Source organism: Narcine bancroftii, chromosome 10, assembly GCF_036971445.1.
Source record: "Narcine bancroftii isolate sNarBan1 chromosome 10, sNarBan1.hap1, whole genome shotgun sequence".
In the NCBI taxonomy this organism is placed as follows: Eukaryota; Metazoa; Chordata; class Chondrichthyes; order Torpediniformes; family Narcinidae; genus Narcine; species Narcine bancroftii.
The window spans coordinates 34,656,424-34,676,431 of NC_091478.1; the positions used below are offsets into that span (position 1 = coordinate 34,656,424).

The 20,008-nt window shown below is 39.1% G+C and overlaps 2 protein-coding genes across 6 annotated transcripts in view; both read right to left on the reverse strand.

Moving 5' to 3' along the window:
* LOC138744442 (interferon-induced protein with tetratricopeptide repeats 1-like) overlaps nucleotides 1-20,008 on the reverse strand; it is a 76,844-nt gene that overhangs the window by 29,466 nt on the left and 27,370 nt on the right. The window contains exons 4-6 of one of the 5 annotated variants that reach the window (XR_011345539.1): nucleotides 18,883-18,948; nucleotides 11,504-11,597; nucleotides 7,877-8,266 (exon numbers count right to left, since the gene is read on the reverse strand). Coding sequence is in view for 3 of the 5 variants with exons in the window: in XM_069900613.1 (XP_069756714.1) it covers nucleotides 11,504-11,508 (5 nt within the window). In the remaining 2 variants the exon portion in view is untranslated. Of the gene's footprint in view, nucleotides 1-7,876; nucleotides 8,267-11,503; nucleotides 11,598-18,882; nucleotides 18,949-20,008 lie in introns of those variants that run through there. The other 4 variants (XM_069900613.1, XM_069900615.1, XM_069900616.1 and 1 more) reach the window with 4 other exon arrangements.
* LOC138744058 (interferon-induced protein with tetratricopeptide repeats 5-like) lies at nucleotides 6,751-11,313 on the reverse strand. The gene is made up of 2 exons (XM_069899550.1): nucleotides 11,278-11,313; nucleotides 6,751-7,971 (listed from the first exon to the last, which is right to left on the reverse strand). Exons 1-2 carry the CDS (start codon nucleotides 11,311-11,313, stop codon nucleotides 7,156-7,158), a joined length of 852 nt encoding a protein of 283 aa, XP_069755651.1. The 3' UTR covers nucleotides 6,751-7,155.

The following is a 20,008-nucleotide window of genomic DNA, read 5'->3' on the forward strand; positions in this document are numbered from 1 at the left end:
CACAGCCTGTGAATTGATTTCCCTCAGGTCAAGCAAAGGGTGAACTTGAGCTACCTACTCCTGACCTGTAACATTATCCTCCTAAAGTTATATCCTAAAGTTTAACATTACATATGTTGAAAGAAGAGAAAACATGCAGATGTTGTTGAAAATTTTCAATAAATATTTAGTTCGGCCCTTGACTTAGTCCAAGTTTTTAATTTTGGCCCTCCGTGAATTTGAGTTTGACACCCCTGCTGTAGGGGAACAAAACTGAGATCTAAATCATCCAGAGTATTCACCATTTAGTGAACACAGACACACAAAAAGGCTGTTGCAGAATAACTAAACAGAGAGGAGAATGGTGCATGGGTGAGACAGACCATGTCAAATTAGATTTGATCATAAATTATGAGGGGCAGCAAATATTGGTAGGAGATATTTATGGGTCACTAAAAAGTGATATTGGGGAAAATGTAAATCAGGAAAGTGGGGAGATCTTAACCTACATCTAGACTAGATAAAACAAATTTACTGTTAAGTTTTCAGATGAATTCATAAAATGCATACAAGATACATTTCTAGTTCAATGTGGGGAAGCATGGTTGGCGTAGCAGTTAGCGCAACACCTTTACAGCTCCAAAATTCAGGACAAGGGTTCGAATCCCGCGCTGTCTGTAAGGAGTTTGTACATTCTCCCTGTGTCTGCAAGGGTTTTCCCTGGGGGCTCCAGTTTTTCAAATCGAACCGGGGCGGGGGGGGGGGGGGTGGTGGGGGAGGTCATAGGTTAATCAGGTGTAAATTGGGCGCGTAGACTCGCGGCTGAGTTGGCCTGTGACCATGCTGTCCGTCTAAATTGAAATAAATTAAATCAATATGTTGACGAACTAATTTAGGAACAGCCAATTTTGGAATTTGTTTAGGGGAATGAGAAAGCATTCATTTATAATTTGGATAATGGGCCTTTGGAGATGAGTGAGCAAAATATCAATGAGCGTTTTTTTGTCATGTACACAACTACAACTTAAAGCTGCACCAAAATTCTTACTTGCTTCAGGCAAACAGGGACATAAGGCACACCAACTTCGAAGGTATACATTAAATTACAACAATATTGCCATGTCAGAAAAAAGGATAGATAGTAAATCTTGACAATTGCTGTTCGTGCAAGAAAAGAAGTAATAATTTAATAGTGAAAATGGATCTTCTGGTGGCCCAGGACTTGTTTACACTTAGGGTTAGGGTAGTATGCGAGGTTCAAGTGTCTGATAGCTGTTGAATAAAACAGGTCATGAACTTAGAGGTGTTGGATTTCTGTATCTTCTACCTGAAGATAGCAGCAAGAGTAAGTTATCAGCAGAGTAATTTGGGGGTTGGGGTGGGGGGGGGGCTCTTTATGATGTTGGCAGACTCCTTGCAGCAGTTTCTCACACTGATGTCATCAACGGATAAGTGGACTTGGCTATGTTTGCTACACAATCATGAGTGCATAGGCCAGAGAGCAGGGGAAGAAGCATGCAGATGGTCAGCAAGTAGGAGGTAATGTTGCAGGACCACTCTCATTGGGACCTGCTGATAAAGAAGGTGAGAATTCAAGTGGAATGACCCCTTAGTTTGATGAGTTTTGCTGGTATGTAGATAAAGGCACACAGGAACGGGCAAGTGTTTAAGGAAAAGAGCCACTGCCTTATGTAGATTGATAAAAAGATTTGTTAACCTCACAGATAGACAATTACCCTGAATATAAACAAATGCAGAAATATCACACAGGAATGTCAAATACTCAGGGAAACTTCCCTTGCTTTGTGTGTGATAAAGATTAGATTAAAACAGCTGATGAAGAATTAGCATTAGTCAAAAAGACCAAAACCAAAGCTACACCAAGCACAAAGGTGCTTGATATATCTTGGAAACAAAATCTGGAGATGTCACGTTAACTGCTGGTATGTAGGGACTGAAACTTAATAATATCCTTCTTTCAGTATAGCCACCAATCGTGCACACTTTATATCAGGGTGACCAAAACTCTACACGATTCTCAATACCGGGTCTGACTTGTACACTAGGAGAGGGATATTTGTTCCATTTAACCACTATGGTAATTTAATGAAACATATGTACTGTTGTATTTGATGTATCATATATATCTATTTGCATGCACCAATTAAGAACTTTTGGTGCATTATTCTTACATGCACGACATTAAACTTTCATCACTCATTTTACCAGCTGTAATAGAATGCCAAGTGCGATAATCATTGGCTGTACACAAAGCCATGGAACATCTGGACAGCAAAGATGCATACATCAGGATGCTGTTTATGGACTATAGTTCGGCATTGAAAACCATCATCCCTCAAAACTGATCAGCAAACTTCAAGACTTGAGAATGAACACCGCACTGTATAATTGGATCATGGATTTCCTCACTCCAGACCACAACCAGTGAAGATTGGTAAGAATGTCCCCTCCACAATCTCCAGGAGTACCAGAGCACCACAGGGTTGGGTTCTTAGACTCCTGCTCTACTCACTTTACACCTACAACTGTGTAGCTGTTTCAGTAATCAAAGGAATTTATTGTAGTAGGCCTGCTTAGCTTTCAAGGCCAGGAGCTCATAATTAAGGGTGACTGTTAGGGAAATAGAATGATCAGGCAGGCAGGTTAATAAAATGTAATTAAGTAGATTAATAGTCAATGAATCTCTTGGTGCCTGCCACATTGACCACCGCCAGTGGGCTGATATCGCCTCAAACCGTGCATCTTGGCGCCTCACAGTTCGGCGGGCAGCAACCTCCTTTGAAGAAGACCGCAGAGCCCACCTCACTGACAAAAGACAAAGGAGGAAAAACCCAACCCCAACCAACCAATTTTCCCCTGCAACCGCTGCAACCGTGTCTGCCTGTCCCGCATCGGACTTGTCAGCCACAAACGAGCCTGCAGCTGACGTGGACATTTACCCCCTCTATAAATCTTCGTCCGCGAAGCCAAGCCAAAGAAAGAAAAAGTCAATGATTTGGAAGATTCAGTGATGATTCGGTTGCATATGTAGGGACAATATGATTTTCTTGTTTTGCAATAAAATATCACAAACCAGCAAGAATGCTAAACAGGATGCAGCAGATCAATGTTAGTCTCCTACAGTTAGGAAGGATGTGACAAAGGCAGAATGTATGCTGATAACAATGTGTTTAACATTCATCACATATGCCGAGCTAACACAATGTTAACACTGAAAGGGCATTTCAGCTAACACTGAAAGTCAGACAGAGCATTGTTCTGATGCACTAGTAATGTTGAATAAACTGCTTTGCTGTTAATGGACTAACCCAGTGGTGATTCATGACTTATGGTGTCTCTGCCGGAGCTGCTATGATGGCAGCATGGCCGCTGGTGTGGACCCATGGAGAGTAGGAAGTAAAGACACGGATTCCTGCAGGGTTCAACTGCCCAGTATGACTGCCATCAGCTCTATACAGGCTTTGAACAGCCCGTAAAAGGAGCTGACAGCAGTTTTATTTAAAAATCCCGTGACCGCGGGGTCTGGACCCAAGATGGCAGCACTTTTGATCGGCAGCAGCCATGAGGGGTTGCAGACTCCAGGGAAGCGGAGGACTGGGCGCAGGGCACCAGAAAACAGGGAGACCATTCCCCCATCTGAGAAGAAAAAGCAGAGATGACCCTTGGGGCAGTGACCACAGCGGCGGACCAGTGAGGGGTTCTGTGGCTGAAGGAACCACACGGGCGACTCGAGGAGAGAAACTCATGGTGGCTGCAGGCTGCTGGATACTGGCTCAAAACTGGCTGTTGGGGTACCAGGTATCAGAACCAGGATTCAAGAGAGCGCCAAGGGCACTGAAGGGCTCTCAATCGTATCGGAGGTTCGGATCTGGAGCTCAGGTTGCCGATAGTTTGGTCTGGACTCTCGGTGACTGCGGAGGCTGTGGGAGCGCTGGAGGCAAATCCACGGACACTTGGACTTTCTTTTGCTTCTCTTTCTTTCACTGTAAGAGACGCTGCAGGTAATTTCTGCTGATGGCGAATCTGTCTGCCTTACAGTGTTTTTATTAAATGAGAATAAATTGAATCTTGAATTATTTGAACAGAAGAAATACATTACATCTGCACCAATCTATATTAGCACTGAAGGCTGAAAGTTCCTTGAATGTTTTTAAATTTAAATTTAATTTTAAAATTTTTATTTTAAATTTAGATATACAGCAGGGTAACAGGCTATTTCACCTCATGAGTCCTTGCCTCTCAATTACACCCAATTAACCTGGAACCCCCAGTACATTTTGAACGGAGGGAGGAAACCTGAGCACCAGGAGGAAATCCACACAGACACAGGGAGAATGTACAAGTTCCTTACAGACCGTTTGGAATTTGAACCCCAGTCCCGATAGCTTGCATTGTAACAGCGTTGGACTAACCGTGCCATGTTCTTAAACTAATGCGATTCAACATAGAGTGGACCAAGAAAACCATTTATTGGTCACTTCAATACTCAAATGCGATTTTTATAACATATTTAATAATATCAATCAGTAAATAGATTCCAATGAACATGACCTTTAAATGGAAATCAAACAAATGTTGGAAAACTGAAATCACTACAGTAAATGGTCAAAACACTCAACAAGGCAGGCAGAGTCTGGGACTTCAGAGGGGTTTCGTTCTGAAACATCAATTCTATTTTTTAATTTCCTTCAATGCTGCCTGACCTGCTGAATGTTTCTGATTTAGTAACAAAGCATTTAAATATTTCAATTTGTTTTGATGCCTTTTCACTACAAATCACTCAAAGTTTTAAGCAACGGGCAAATTAAAGCTGCACCAAGACTGTGCAGCTATCAGTTTTACCCAGAATTCAGTGGACTAGTGTAAATGTGCAGGTTTTCAAGGATTCTGATTCATGAATGTGGTGGTCCACCACCGGCCTACTGCAGGGGGCAACTTCTGTACCTGCAGGAATGTAAGGGGACAGGACAACACCTGGCCGGCTGTCAATCAGCCAGCCTGAAGGGATCAAGCCCCACCCAGTTGGGTGTCAATCACCTTCCGGGATATAAGCCTGCACCGGCCTCCCGAAGATCACTCAGAGTTACTGCAGCTACAGCCAGCATGGATCTGTGGAAGTCTTTGTGGATTAAAGCCTGTTGTACACCCTTTACCTTGTGTGTGTCTGATTCTGGCTAACAGTGCACCACAATGAGGGAGAAAGAAGACTTCATGGTACAACAGGGTATTTGATAAAGTATAATGAATGATATAAAAGATTGACACACAATTTCTCTAAGATATGGCATAATAATCAATAAACTGCAAGACTCAGGCACTACTTTTTGTCGCTATAATGGTTGGCTTGGCGTCTCAGAGGTTCTTGGCACCAGTCATGATTCCGGACCAAGGAAACTTTCCAAGATCTTGCTCAACACTCAAGCTTCTTTCTGATTCTACACATACTAATTGGACATAACTCTTAAAACTACAGTAAAATCCTCATTATCCAGCACCTATGGGGATTGCGGATGTCAGAATTTTCCAGTTGACTGAGACACACAATTCCAAGGCCTAACTAATACGCCTGCATTAAGAACACGCGGTTTGAAAGATAAAAGAGAGTATAAAAATGTAAAGTAATTTGGAGAAAAAGTCAGCATTGTCGTCTTTAATTATGTAAAGTTACCTTTAATCTGTTAATTCCCATTAATTACAAAATTTAAATTTGTACCCCAGTCCCTGGCGCTATAATAGTGCTGTGCTAACCACTACACCAATTAACCCCCTCTCCTTGCGCTGACAACCCATCTCACCTCCATGCCAATGTCTCAGTCAGGGCCCTCAGCGCACCTCCCCCCCCACCCCGCTGACTTACCTCCACGCAAGTGCCCAGGTTAGACTCTCGGTGCACCTTCCTTTAAATTCAAACCTCATTCATGAGGGCTCTAACAGCACTGTGTTAACCACTACGCTAACAGCACCGCCATCATAATTAACCCCCCCCCCCCGCCCACCCCCAGTTTACAGATAAAACCCTACTAATATACTTATTCTACTAATATATTATTAATATATTATTAAAGTTGCTCCAGTGGCTAGCAGCAATGGCCAGCTCTTTACCCAGCATTTTATTTGAACATAACTTTATTCAAACAGCTGCAGTGGGTGGGACACGGATGGGGAGCTCTGCTGGCTGAATATTTGTTCCCAAGGGGTTGTGTGTTGCTTCAGAGAATGGTATTTTTACAATTGTAAACTTTTATTTATACTTGTATTCAAAACATTATTTATTTTTAAAAAATCTATTTATTTCCTAATTTTTTACCGGTTATTTGAGTTTCCAGTTGATTGAATCCTGGATAATGGGTATTTTATTGTAATATAGTCTAAGTTAATGACAAATCTTTAATTGTTCACCAAACCAATCTCCCTTGCCCCAAAAAACAAATTTACCTTATCACGCCACATTCCTATATGTCTCCAGGATTCATGGACTCCTGGAAGATTCATGAACCAGGACCTTGTCTTTCTTATCTTCCTAGTTAACATGTCTGCTCATTTTGAGGACTGTGAGCTGATAACTCCATTTTAAGTAAAATGATCTTTTTTGAACCCTCTGATTATAACTAGTAATCATCCTCAGGTGAAATCATAGGCATTATTTAATTACACAGGTAACCTATAGATGTGAATACATGTTGGTGGCTCTAACCTAATGATTGCCTCAGGTGCATACAAAAAAACACATATCAGGAATACTCTACCCAATGAACCAGTAGAAGCAGCTTTATTAAATGTATTTAAGAAACAGATGGATAGATGATTGAATAATAGGGAAACTAAGAGTTATGCAGAATAGTGGGTAACTAGAACTGAGCCGTGATCTTCTTGAATGATGAGTAAGGCTTAATAGACCAGATGTGTGACTCCAGCTTATATTTCTTATATCCATATGTCTATCATCTAGTCCACATATCTGATCGATCTTTGATTGAATTTGGGGTTTTGATGAAGGAAGCGATTGTTTTCAATCAATCACAAAAGCAAATACAAAGCTTGCAGAAGATCACCCATGAAATGTGATTTATAATGGCTCCGTGAATATTTAAAGCATAGTATCAGTCAAAATTTTAATAGTGTGAATGGTTTCGTGCCTATTTGAATATCTCTGGCCTAAATAGAAAAGCGTAATTTACAAAGAGCACTGAGATAGTCTTCATTGCCAGGATCAAACGTCAAGGCCTTTTCAAACAATTCAATGGCTTTGTAGTTCTTCCCAGCCAGCTGGTGCATTAACCCCAGCTTACCATAGGCTACACTGTCTCTTGGATTCCTGTGAATTTGTCTTGTTGCAATCATTTCCAATTTATCGTAACACAACCTCCATTGTTTTGAGCCTAATTGGATTTTAAGTCCTTCCAGAAAATAGTCGATGGCATTTGATTCAGATTTATTGTAATATAGTTCAAATAATCCAGCCTGAAAAACTATTGCCTGCCTCTTATCTGAAGCAATATTTTCCAATCCCAGGAGATGTTTGTAGATCTCCTTTGCTCTCTGGATTTCTCCATTTATTAAGCAGGTTCCTGCAAAATCCAGTCTTGCAATAATAAACGACGGTTTAATTTTAAATGTCTGTTCAAACCAATACTTGCATTGACTTATCAACTCAGCTTTCTTATCATCTGCAAGATTCCCAGAATGCCTGTTAATGCTGAGTAGTTTTTCTCTGCAGCACAGGCCTATTTGGTGGTGTAAAAATGCAGAGTGAGGAGTATATTTTAAAGCTTTCTCCAACAGCTCTATTGACTTATCGATTTCTTTTTCTTTTCTGTAAAATTTTGCAGCGTAGCGAAGCACATATGGAATATATGGACTTTTTTGCAATGCTCTTTCAACTAATTCATTCGCTAATAGGGAAGAGGCAATAGGTGGGAGGGTAGAAGAGGAAGAAGCTGAGAAGTGATAGGGGGAGAGGCAGGGGCTCTCCTATCAGAGAGAATGAAGGGGAAAGCTGGAGAAAAGGAGGCAGTGGGATAGGGAAAAGGAGAGAGAGAGAGAGAGACAGTGAAGGGGCTAACAGAAGATGGAAGTCAATGTTGACACTGTCTGGTTGGAGACTGTCAAGATGCTGTTGCTCCAATTTGCAGGAGTCTTTGTTTTGGGGCCATGAACAAACATGTCGATGTTTAGTTTCTTTGAGCACCATCACTTTCATGTTGTGCAACAGTGACCAATCATTTCAATTCATCCCACCATTCTTGCACCAGGTGTGGATAATGTTCTGCAACATAGGTTATATTGTAACATGCAAGACATTAATTATAAATACATTTGATCACTTTAATTCATTAACCAAAGTATTAATGCATTAATACAGCCTTGTTAATGCTTATGCTAAGACAGGAGTAGATACCAAAGGACAGTGAGGAGGGCCCAGGATGGGTGTGGCCTGGTATCGACAGCTGAGCTAAAATTCTACCAAGGTCAATGAAAGGCCTTGAGTTGCCTGATAACAGCCTGGCTGATAAATTTCCAACAGTCCCAGTGCTCTCTAGAATCATGTGACTTACAAGAATTGGAAGAACCAAAACTGTAAAGTTATCTGAGAGGAGCCCGACATGTGTACTTGATTGGCCACCAATATGGTGCGCCATGCAGATAGACATTGCATAGCTTAATGCTAATTGGATAATGCTTTCCTCCTAGGAGGTGACTATTTTGAGATTAGTTGATGTCAGATACCATTGGAGAATTTAAACCCATGCATATGTATGTTCGGGGAGCTCCTTGATCTTCTCAAGAGGTTTAAAGATAATTAAAAACAACTTTTTATAGGCATATGTATCAAATAAAGGAGATTGGCTAAAGAAATGTCTGAGTCCTTCATTCCTCAGGAGAGTGAACTGCTGATTGGGACCTCAGCCCAGGATCTGGATTGAGGATTGACTCCGATCCTCCACATCACTGAAAGCGCCTATGTGACGTGCTAGCTCAAGAGGGCTGCCAACATCATCAAGGGACCCCATCACCCTGCTCAAAATCTCTTCTCGCCCCCCCTCCCTTCAGGGAGGTTCATGAACAGTTTTTATCTACTAGCTATCAGGCCTGAAACAACCCTAGGAGCATCAAAAGATCTGTTTGTACTACTGGCGCAGCATTTATTTTCTTGCTCTAACTGCAAGTGTCAATATTTATTTATTTATCCTTTGATATTTATTATTTATTTTTCTGTCTTGCCATTTTGTGGTAATTTCATTTACTATTGGTAGAATGGGTGGTGTAGTGGTTAGCACCAGAGATTGGGTCTGGACTAGGGTTTCTGATGGAATATTTGGGAATGTTTTTGGTTGGTAAATTGGTAAAATTAGAGTAGGTTACATACACACATTTTAAACAAATCTTATTTGAAATAGTGAATAATTCATATTCAGTGACTCTACAGAAACTCTGGATATGGAGATTTCACAAGTGACTGTTAATTGAAGTGAATGAATGGACTATTGTCTTAAAAAGCCACAGCAAGAGTCTCCTAATACCGCTTCACAGAAAAGTCATTGAGTGGTTATTATTTACCTAAAACAACAGATTGACCAAAAGACGAACTCCTATTGTTTGCTGGAGAAGGTCAGGGGTTTATGCAAGTGAGAGAGAGAGAAAGACTGAGTTTGGAATCCCAGAGAGAGAGACAGACAGAAGGTAGTCTTGGACTGTGTGTGACACAGAAAGCTGTAACAATCCAGGAGAAGCTTGTTGGAACTGAAACAGAAGCTCCAGAGTGGCGGATGGCTGGAAGTGCTATCTGTCTGATGTTTCTCTTGGAATAAGAGGAACAGAAAGGAACTCTGTGATAGCCTGAAAGAAAAAAGTCATCATCTGGAGAACTCCGATGGGGCAAGTTTCATCAACAAGACATTGAGGTGACTGTAATGGAAGATTTAAGCCTTGCATCTGCAAGGCTGAGAACCTGCTTGTTTTTTAGAATCAGCAGACATAAGCTAAATTCCACCGTGGGGCCAGAGATGCAGTTATCTGACGAAAGGACATCTGTATACCAAGAACATTTAATCTTCCTGCTTGTTTTGGTCACAGACTGTCAGAGGCCTAGCCTTGATGCAAAATAAACCATTGTATTCAAAGTGATAAGCTGAAAATTATGTTATTTGATAGAAGCCTAGCATGCTAGCTTGCTCGCTTATCTTTCTTGCTGTGCTGGGAATAGGTGCTTGGGTAAGCAATTTTTGGGTAATATAAGCCATGGTCCCGCTGCTGAAGTTTGAGACTCTCCGAGAGGTGGCAACATTTCTCAGCAAGAAGAAGAACTTCTAGAGTCCAGTCAATGTCCCAGTCGGGGGAGGTGGAGAAGCTGCTACCGGCGCCCCGACAACCAACTACAAGTGTGCGGTCATTGCCTCGCTTCAGCAGTTGGGACCAGTCCAGGCATTGATAAGTATAATTGGGAATGGCTAGCATATTGTAGTTTGAAATCAGCTTTTGAATTTGTAATAAACATTCATATACTCTGAACTGCTCTTGGTGTGGGTGTCTATTTTCTTTCGGTAGCTCAAACACTGTGACCAATCTAAAATGAACAAAGTGAGAGATACAAGTTTACCCAGGACAGTGACTAATGGTGGTACCTCAGTTGTGGAAATCCTGGAACCACACATATCTCTCTGCAAATCTACAAAAACCTTCCTGAGCGGTAACCATTTACCTTTCGAGCACCAAAGCCTGGTGAATTTTATAAATGTTAAATTCTGTGCACAGTATAAGAATTCCCTACAACCAGAGAACTTGGAAGAATGAGAAGTGAGATTGGACTGTGAGCCAAAGAACTTTCTTAAACTTACACACACATTACATACATGTGCGCTTAGAATTTGAAAGGGGGTTAAGTTAGGTTAGTTAATAGTGATAAGTTAAAGTTTGATTCTGTGTTCATGTTTAAAGATAATTAAAAACAACTTTTGTTTAAGTAACTATTTGTCGTGTTGAATATCTATTGCTGCTGGGTTTTGGAGTCCTTTGGGTTTGTAACAGGTTTGAATCTCACGCTGTGTGTAGGGAGTTTGTACGTTCTTCCCGTGTCTGCATGGGTTTTCTCCGGAGGCTCCAGTTGCCTTCCACCATTCAAAATGTAGGTTAATGGAGTGTAAATTGGGCACCACAGACCCGTGGGCCGAAATGGCCTGTTACTGTGCTGTTACATCTATATTTTAAAAAATAAATTTATATGTAACAATCATACTAGTTAGTCTGCAGTCAGTGAGAATTTCAATGCATTTTTCTTACCTGAATGACAATAATCTCTCGTTGAATAATAACCATTGAAATATGCCCCACCTAAAGCTCATTGCCAGATCTTCATCCTTTCCCATAAATGATCACTGACTATGAATCTGGATACCTCCCACAAATCCACAGAGGCAGATCACTTTAAATTTGAGAGACCCACTCATCCACACTAATGTCACTGTCATTTTCTTAAGATGTCCAGACACTATGGAAAGTTACTCACCTCATGATGCCACTCAAGCCTCTCGCTGCATATCAGGGTTTGGAGGATTTGTGGAAAGTGAGAAATCCTGGTTCTTTTATAGTCCGTGGTTGAGCTAAAGTAAACAAAATGATTAACGGAATTGAAAATCGAAACTGAAACTAACCAAGCTTGATCTTTACCCCTCAATACCGGTTACGTTGTGAAAATCTTTCCATTAATTCTGATGCCAGGAATATTAAATTCACAGATGGTTTCCAGTTTATCCCTTCTCCATGCTAAAAGGGGTCAAGCCCCAAAAATAGGTTTTTCAATATTTTATTTTTCATTTTCCATCAATTAACAAGGAAATAACATCTCAAACTACTTCAAAATGTACAGATATCCCCCAACAATCTACTAACAGGTGATGTTTCTCCCCCTCCCTCTCCTACCCACTTTAAAAAAAAAAGAGAAAGAAAGAAAAAAGAGAACCGTGGGTGAGGTGTCAGCGCTTCCGATGAATGTCCAGGGAAGCAGTGTAATTTTTTTTCATTAATCCACCTATTGGTAATTTTTGTCAAAGTGTAGCTACAGCTGTGCTTCTATGTATGTCAGATATGGCTGCCATATTTTAACAAAGGCGCTGTGTCGGTTTCTAAGATTGGACGTGATTTTTTTTTCCATGGGAATACAGCTATGCATCTCAGTTACCCACCTACTGATAAGGAGAGGGGAGTCAGATTCCAGGTCACCGCTATGCATTTTTTTGGTATGGTCAAAGCAATTAATACGAATTGATACAATGTTGGCTCTGGCAGAAAGGTTACTTTCATTATCCTGGTTAGTATATTGGCCAAATCCTGCCAAAATGGGCCGACTTTAGTGCAGGACCAGGTTGCGTGAATAATTGATCCTGGCTCCACTCCACACATAAAACATGTCTCCGGCACCTCCGGTTTTGCCTTGTGAATTTTTTGCAGTGCAAGGTAGAGCTACTGCAGGAAGTTGTATAGGATCAGTTTGTATCTAGAGTTAATCACTGTTGTCACCCTGTCTCTACACCAGTCTGACCAGCATCTCTCATTAATCAGATCTGACTCCCATCTCTCTCTTGATCTGTGTAGCACTTGCTTAAGGGTTTCACCTTGGAGTACTGAGTACATTCTTTTTTTTTGCATCACAGCAGACTATATTAAAAAAAATCATATTTCACACTAGGAACCATATCAATCGAATACATACAAACATTTCCCTCTTAAATATACACAGTGGCATTTTCTCCCCATTTTTCCCCCCTACCTTCCCTCCCCCCCCTTCTCACCCCCCTTAAAATGCACTAAACGTTCAACACATACAATACAATAAAACCATTAAACAATGTCATCACACAATGAAAATAAACAAGAAAATTGTGTCGTCTACTTTTACACACTGGGACAGTTTATTTCGTCTTCTTCTCATTCTATCATTTTAGGGGGTGGAGGTCCGCAGTAGGCTCTCTCTGTTATGTTCTATGTACGGTTCCCAAATTTGTTCAAATAATGTGACTTCATTTTTTTAATTATATGTTATTTTTTCCAATGGAATACATTTATTCATTTCTATGTACCATTGCTGTACTCTCAGGCTCTCTTCTGATTTCCAAGTTGACATTATACATTTTTTTGCTACAGCTAAGGCTATCATAATAAATCCTTTTTGTGCTTCATCCAGTTTGAGGCCTAATTCTTTACTTCTTATATTACTTAGAAGAAAGGGGTTTTTTGGTATGTTGCTTTTTGTGATTTTATTTAATACCTGATTTTCATCTTCCCAAAACTTTTTCACTTTCTCACATGCCCAAATTGCATGTACTGTTGTTCCCATTTCTTTCTTACAGCGAAAACATCTATCTGACACTGTTGGGTCCCATTTATTTAACTTTTGGGGTTTTGATATATAGCCTGTGTAACCAATTATATTGTATCATGCGTAACCTCATGTTTATTGTATTTCTCATAGTTCCGGAGCACAGCTTTTCCCATATTTCATTTTTTATCTTTATGTTTAAATATTTTTCTCATTTTTGTTTGGGTTTATAACTTATTTCATCATTTTCATTCTCTTGCAGCTTGATGTACATGTTTGTAATAAATCTTTTTATTATCTTTGTTTCTGTAATCACATATTCAAAGCTGCTTCCTTCTGGTAATCTCAGTCTGCTTCCCAATTTGTCCTTTAAGTAGGTTTTCAGTTGGTGGTATGCAAACATTGTACCATGAGTTATTCCATATTTGTACTTCATTTGTTTAAATGTTAATAAATTATTTCCCAAAAAACAATTTTCTATTCTTTTAATTCCTTTTCTCTCCCATTCTCTAAAGGAAAGGTTATCTATTGTGATAGGGATTAGCTGATTTTGCGTCAATAATAATTTTGGTAGTTGGTAATTTGTTTTTTTTTCCTTTCTACGTGAATCTTCTTCCAAATGTTGAGCAGATGGTGCAGTACTGGTGAACTCCTATGTTGCACCAGTTTTTCATCTATATTCTGATACCTTTTCCCCTATTTTATTTAGCTCTATCCTGGTCCAATCTGGTTTTTCCCTTGTTTGATAAAAATCTGATAGATACCTTAATTGTGCTGCTCCATAATAATTCTTAAAGTTTGGTAGCTGCAAACCACCTTGTTTGTACCATTCTGTTAATTTATCTAGCCCTATCCTTAGTTTTCCCCCCTTTCCATAAGAATTTCCTTAGTTCATTGAAGAATTTCTCTGTATGGGAATTGGTAATGATTGAAATATGTATTATATCCTTGGGAAGACATTGATTTTAATGCAATTTACACTCCCTATCAATGTTAGTGGTAAATCTTTCCAATGTTCTATGTCATCCTGTAATTTCTTCATTCACGGCTGATAATTTAATTTGTATAGGTGGCCTAAATTATTATCTAATCTAATACCTAGTTATCAGATTGCTTGTGTTTGCCATTTAAATGGTGATTCTTTTTTAAACTCTGTGTAATCTGCATTATTCATTGGCATCACTTCACTTTTATTTGCGTTGATCTTGTACTCCGATGTTTCTCCATATTCCTTCAATTTCTTATGTAGTTCTTTTATTGATATTTCTGGTTCTGTTAAGTATACTATGATGTCATCTGCAAATAAACTGATTTTACACTCCTTCTTTATTTTTATCCCTTTTATTTTATTTTCTGTTCTTATCAGTTCTGCCAATGGTTCTATTGTTAAGCGAACAGTGAGGGAGATAGTGGACATCCCTGCCTAGTTGACCTACTTAATTTAAATTGGTTCGATACATATCCATTTACTGTCACCTTCACCAATGGTCCCTTATATAATGCTTTAATCCAATTAATGTATTTTTCTGGTAGGTTGAACCTCTGTAATACTTTGAATAAATAATTCCATTCTACCCTGTCAAAGGCTTTTTCTGCATCTAAAGTAACAGCCACTGTTGGCTTCTTATTTCCTTGTATTGCATGGATTAAATTAATGAACTTACAGACATTGTCTGTTGTTCGTCTTTTCTTAATAAATCCAGTTTGATCTTGTTTTACTATTTTTGGTACACAGTCAGCCAATCTGTTTGCTAATAGTTTTGCTATTATCTTATAATCTGAATTAAGTAGAGATATTGGTCTATATGATGCTGGTGTTAGTGGATCTTTTCCCGTCTTTGGTATTACTGTAATTATTGCTGTTTTACATGAGTCTGGCAAGTTTTGTGTTTCTTCAATCTGGTTCATTACCATATTACCAGGAGAGGAGGAATTAGTAACTCTTTAAATGTTTTATAGAATTCTATTGGGAATCCATCCTCTCCAGGCATTTTATTGTTTGGCAGCTTTTTTAATATATCCTGTATTTCCTCTATTTCAAATGGTTTTATCAATTTGCTTTGCTCCTCTTCTTGCAATTTCGGTAGTTCAATTTTAGCTAAAAACTCATCTATTTTGTCTTCCTTCCCTTCGTTCTCAGTTCGGTATAATTGTTCATAAAATTCCTTAAAGTTTTCATTAATCTCTGTTGGGTTATATGTAATTTGTTTGTCCTTTTTCCTTGATGCCAATACCGTTCTTTTAGCTTGTTCTGTTTTAAGTTGTCAGGCTAATATTTTGTGCGTTTTTTCTCCTAGCTCATAATTCTTCTGCTTTATTTTCATTATGTTCTTCTCCACCTTACACATTTTTAGTGTTTCGTATTTTATTTTTTTGTCCACCAATTCTCTTCATTTTGTTGCATCTTCCCTTGTTGCTAGTTCTTTTTCTGTACTTACTGTTTCCCTTTCCAACTGTTCTATTTCCCGATTGTAGTCCTTTTTCATCTTAGTTACATAACTTATTATCTGCCCTCTGATGAAGGCTTTCATTGCATCCCATAATATAAATTTGTCTTTCACTGATTCCATATTTATTTCAAAATACATTTTAATTTGATGCTTAATAAATTCTCTAAAATCCTGTCTTTTAAGTAGCATGGAGTTTAATCTCCATCTATATATTCTTGGTGGGATGTCCTCTAGTTCTATTGCTAATAACAGGGGTGAGTGATCAGATAACAATCGAGCTTTATATTCTGTTTTCCTAACTCTCCCTTGGATATGGGCCGACAACAGGAACAGGTCAATCCTTGAGTATGTTTTATACCTACACGAATAATATGAGTATTCCTTCTCCTTTGGGTGTTGCCTTCTCTGCATCTAGTGAAACTATTATGATCGGATCTTGTTTTTCTTGTGCCAAAGTATAATGTCAAATAGTCTGCTCAGGTTGTTAGCAGAATGCCTCTTCCGAATGAAGCCCTCTTGATCCGGAGCTATCCATTTGGGAAGGTACTGACCGAACCTATTGGCCAGTCCCTTGGCTATTATTTTGTAATCTGTATTTAGTAGTGAGATAGGTCTGTATGAAGATGGCTTCAATGGGTCCCTGTTCTTTTTGGGTATCATTGTAATAATAGGTGTTGAAAAAGATTCCGGAAGAATCCACGTCACTGCTGCCTGGTTCACTACACCCATTAGCAAAGCAATCAATAGGTCTTTAAATTCCTTATAGAAATCAGGGGGGAAACTGTCCTCTCACAGAGACTTGTTTGTATGAAATGTCTGCTTGATTTCCTCACTGGAGAAGGGGAGATCTAATTCCATCCAGTCTTCTTGGGCCAATTTCAGCAACTCAATCCCTGCCAAGAACTCATAAATTTTATATATATCCTAGTGCATCAGTTTTATATAATTTCTCATTAAAAAAAGTTTTAAAGCTATTATTCATTTCTTTTGGATTATATGTTACTGAGTCTGGACCTGAATGAACTGTATTAATCATCCTTGAAGTTTCCACTGCTCTCAGTTGCCATGACAAACTTTTATGTGTTTTTTCACCTAACTCCAGAGTGTCTTTGCTTGGATCATGAGCATTTTTTTCCACTCTGTATGTTTGCAGAATGTTGTATTTAAGTTGTTTTTTTCTAATTCCTGATATTTCTCATTCCATCCCAGGTTTTGGTTTTCTTTTTCCAAATTTGTGAGGTCTTTTCCAACGTCTCCACTTTTAGTATATGAAATTATTTGCCCCCTTAGATATGCCTTAGTGTGTCTCAGATTTAAAAAATTATTATTAGTTGAGGGAAAATTTACTTCACAAAACATAACAAAGTGGCCCTTATAAAAGCACAGAAGTCTGAGTTTTTCAACAGCGTAGCATTAAGGCACCACCTACAGGCATTTACTTGTTTTTCAGGCATTGTTATTTGTAACGTCAATGGTGAGAGAACGATGAAATAAGCTATAAACCCAAACTAAAGTGGAAACAAGATCTAAACATAAAGATAAAAAATGAAACCTGGGAAAATCTATGCTCCGGAACTATGAGAAATACAATAAACACGAGGTTACGCATGATACAATATAATTGGTTACACAGGCTATATATCATGCCCCAAAAGTTAAATAAATGGGACCTAACAGTATCAGATAGATTTTTTCACTGTAAGAAGGAAACGGGAACAACAGTACATGCAATTTGGGCATGTGAGAAAGTGAAAAAGTTTTGGGAAGATGTAAATCAGGTATTAAATAAAATCACAAAAAGCAACATACCAAAATATCCAGAGATCTTTCTTCTCAGTAATATAAGAAGTAAAGAACTAGGCCTCAAATTGGATGAAGCACAAAAAGGATTTATTATGATAGCCTTAGCTGTAGCAAAAAAATGTATAATGTCAACCTGGAAATCAGAAGAGAGCCTGAGAGTACAGCAATGGTACATAGAAATGAATAAATGTATTCTATTGGAAAAAATAACATATAATTAAAAAAATAAAGTCACAGTATTCAAACAAATTTGGGAACCATACATGGAACACAACAGAGAGGGCCTACCGCAGACCTCCGCCCCCTAAAATGATAGAATGAGAAGGCAAAATGAACTGACCCAGTGTGTAAAAGTAGATGACACAATTTTCTTGTTTATTTTCATTGTGTGATGATATTGTTTAATGGGTTTATTGTATTGTGTATGCTGAACGTTTAGTGGGTAGGGAGAGGTGTGGAAGGGAGGGGGGGAAAGGGGAGAAAATGACACTGTGTTTATTCAAGAGGGAAAAATTTGAGTGTATTTTGGTTAATATGATTCATAGTGTGAAAAATAAAAAAAATGTTTAAAAATGGTGAGTGTTATGAAAATAGCCTTGCTAGATATTCCAGCTCAAGCACTCTGCCTTCCAACCAGGCCGACATCAAAAAATAGTCAATTCTGCTATGAGCATCATGGGACTTTGAGTAAAAGGAGTAGTCCCTAACCTGCAGGTCCCTCTGCTTCCATATGTCTATCAAATTTAGGTCTATCATAAAGGCCAGAGTGGTTTTTGCCACCTTGGACCTTGTCAACATTCTTGTTGTCTAATCTACAAATAGGGTCCAGGCAAAAATTTAGATTGCCTCCAATTAATATATTCTGTTTTCCATCTCCACCCTTTAGAAAAGCATTTTGCATAAACTGTTCATCATCAAAGTTTTATGCAAAGTTTTATGCCTAGAGGTTCAGTAATGTCCATGGTTCCAAATATAACTGGCAATGTACCATTATAAATCTCCTGGCCAGGTCTGTAGCCCCACCACTCACCACCACCAGAACCTTTTTGTGTATTAAAATGGCTAACCCTCCCCCCCCACCCCCCCAGCCTTAGAGTTAATAGAAGAAGAGAACACATGCCTCACCCAATTCCTTTTAAGTTATTCGTGCTCCGTTTTCATTAAATGAGTTTTCTGTAAAAATACTGTATCTGCTCTCAGTTTTTTAAGGTGAGTCAGGACCCTATTCCTCTTTATGTGACTGTTTGGGCTATTCACATTGGAACTAATAAATTTGATAGTCTTCTTCATTTGTATTTCTTTGTCCTATCTTTTTACCTCCATTGCAGCCCCATTTGTTTGTCTTGTATAGCACCCTTTTCACACCTCTCCATTGTCCATGATCTATCCATGCCGACGTCCACACCAACCACGAAGAAAAAGAAGAAAATGAAAATAAAAATGAAAAAAACTCAAATCCCCATAAGAAAACTAAGACAAAATATAACAAACCTTAAAAACCCCCAATATATCAAAATGAATAAGCACAACATTCCCGTCCTCTGTTTTCGTGCCCCTCCTCTCTACTCCTGCACCATCTACTTTGAGTCTCCTCATGTGCCATCTTCTCCCACGCCCAGTCTATTTCGTAGCCTTGTGCAGCCCCTTCTGCCTCGAGCTGCCATTGTTTTTCCCATTTATACATTTTTTGAAACAAGGAAAAATATGTAACCTTCCACTCCCTCCAATCATTATAAAACTCTATCAAAACCCTGACAACTGTATATAACAGCAGCATCAATAGCCTTATTTGTTTCTTGGCAGTGATTATAAAGTCCATAACATCCCCCTTTTGTTCAGTAAATCCTCAAGCATTCCATTCATATTCTTTTCAGGGATTCAGTTCAAGTCTACATTCTTGCTGGTTTTACACCTTTTCTGGTAATTCCCAGGCACATACTGTGATAGTACAGGTCTATCACCAATGTACATAGTGTATATAGTTACTGTACCTAGACTGTGCTTACAGCGATTGGCTGAGAGCTAAGCCACTCCTATTGTCTGGGCCTTAAAGGGTTGTGTCCCTAGCCAGGTCGGAACATTCCGGACTGGTCGGCCACCTGTGAAGAGTTCTGGTCTTTTGCTAATAAAAGCCTTGGTTTGGATCAACAAGTCTTTGGTTCTTTCGACGAGCTCTACAATTTTATTAGCAAAAGAATTTTTTTTGAAAGGAATGGAGCGTTTAACTCGGCCAGAAAAACTTGATATCGACCCACAGTCAGTTACAGCCTTCAAAGCCTTTAAGTTCTGGCTGCTGAACTTTGAAAACTTCCTGAGATTCATTCAGGTAGAGGAGGATAACCAGCGTCTAACAGCATTGCTGTCTATGGTGTCCTTGAGAGTCTACGAGAACATCCAGGATGAGACCACTTACACCGCAGCCATAAAGGTACTGAAAGGACTG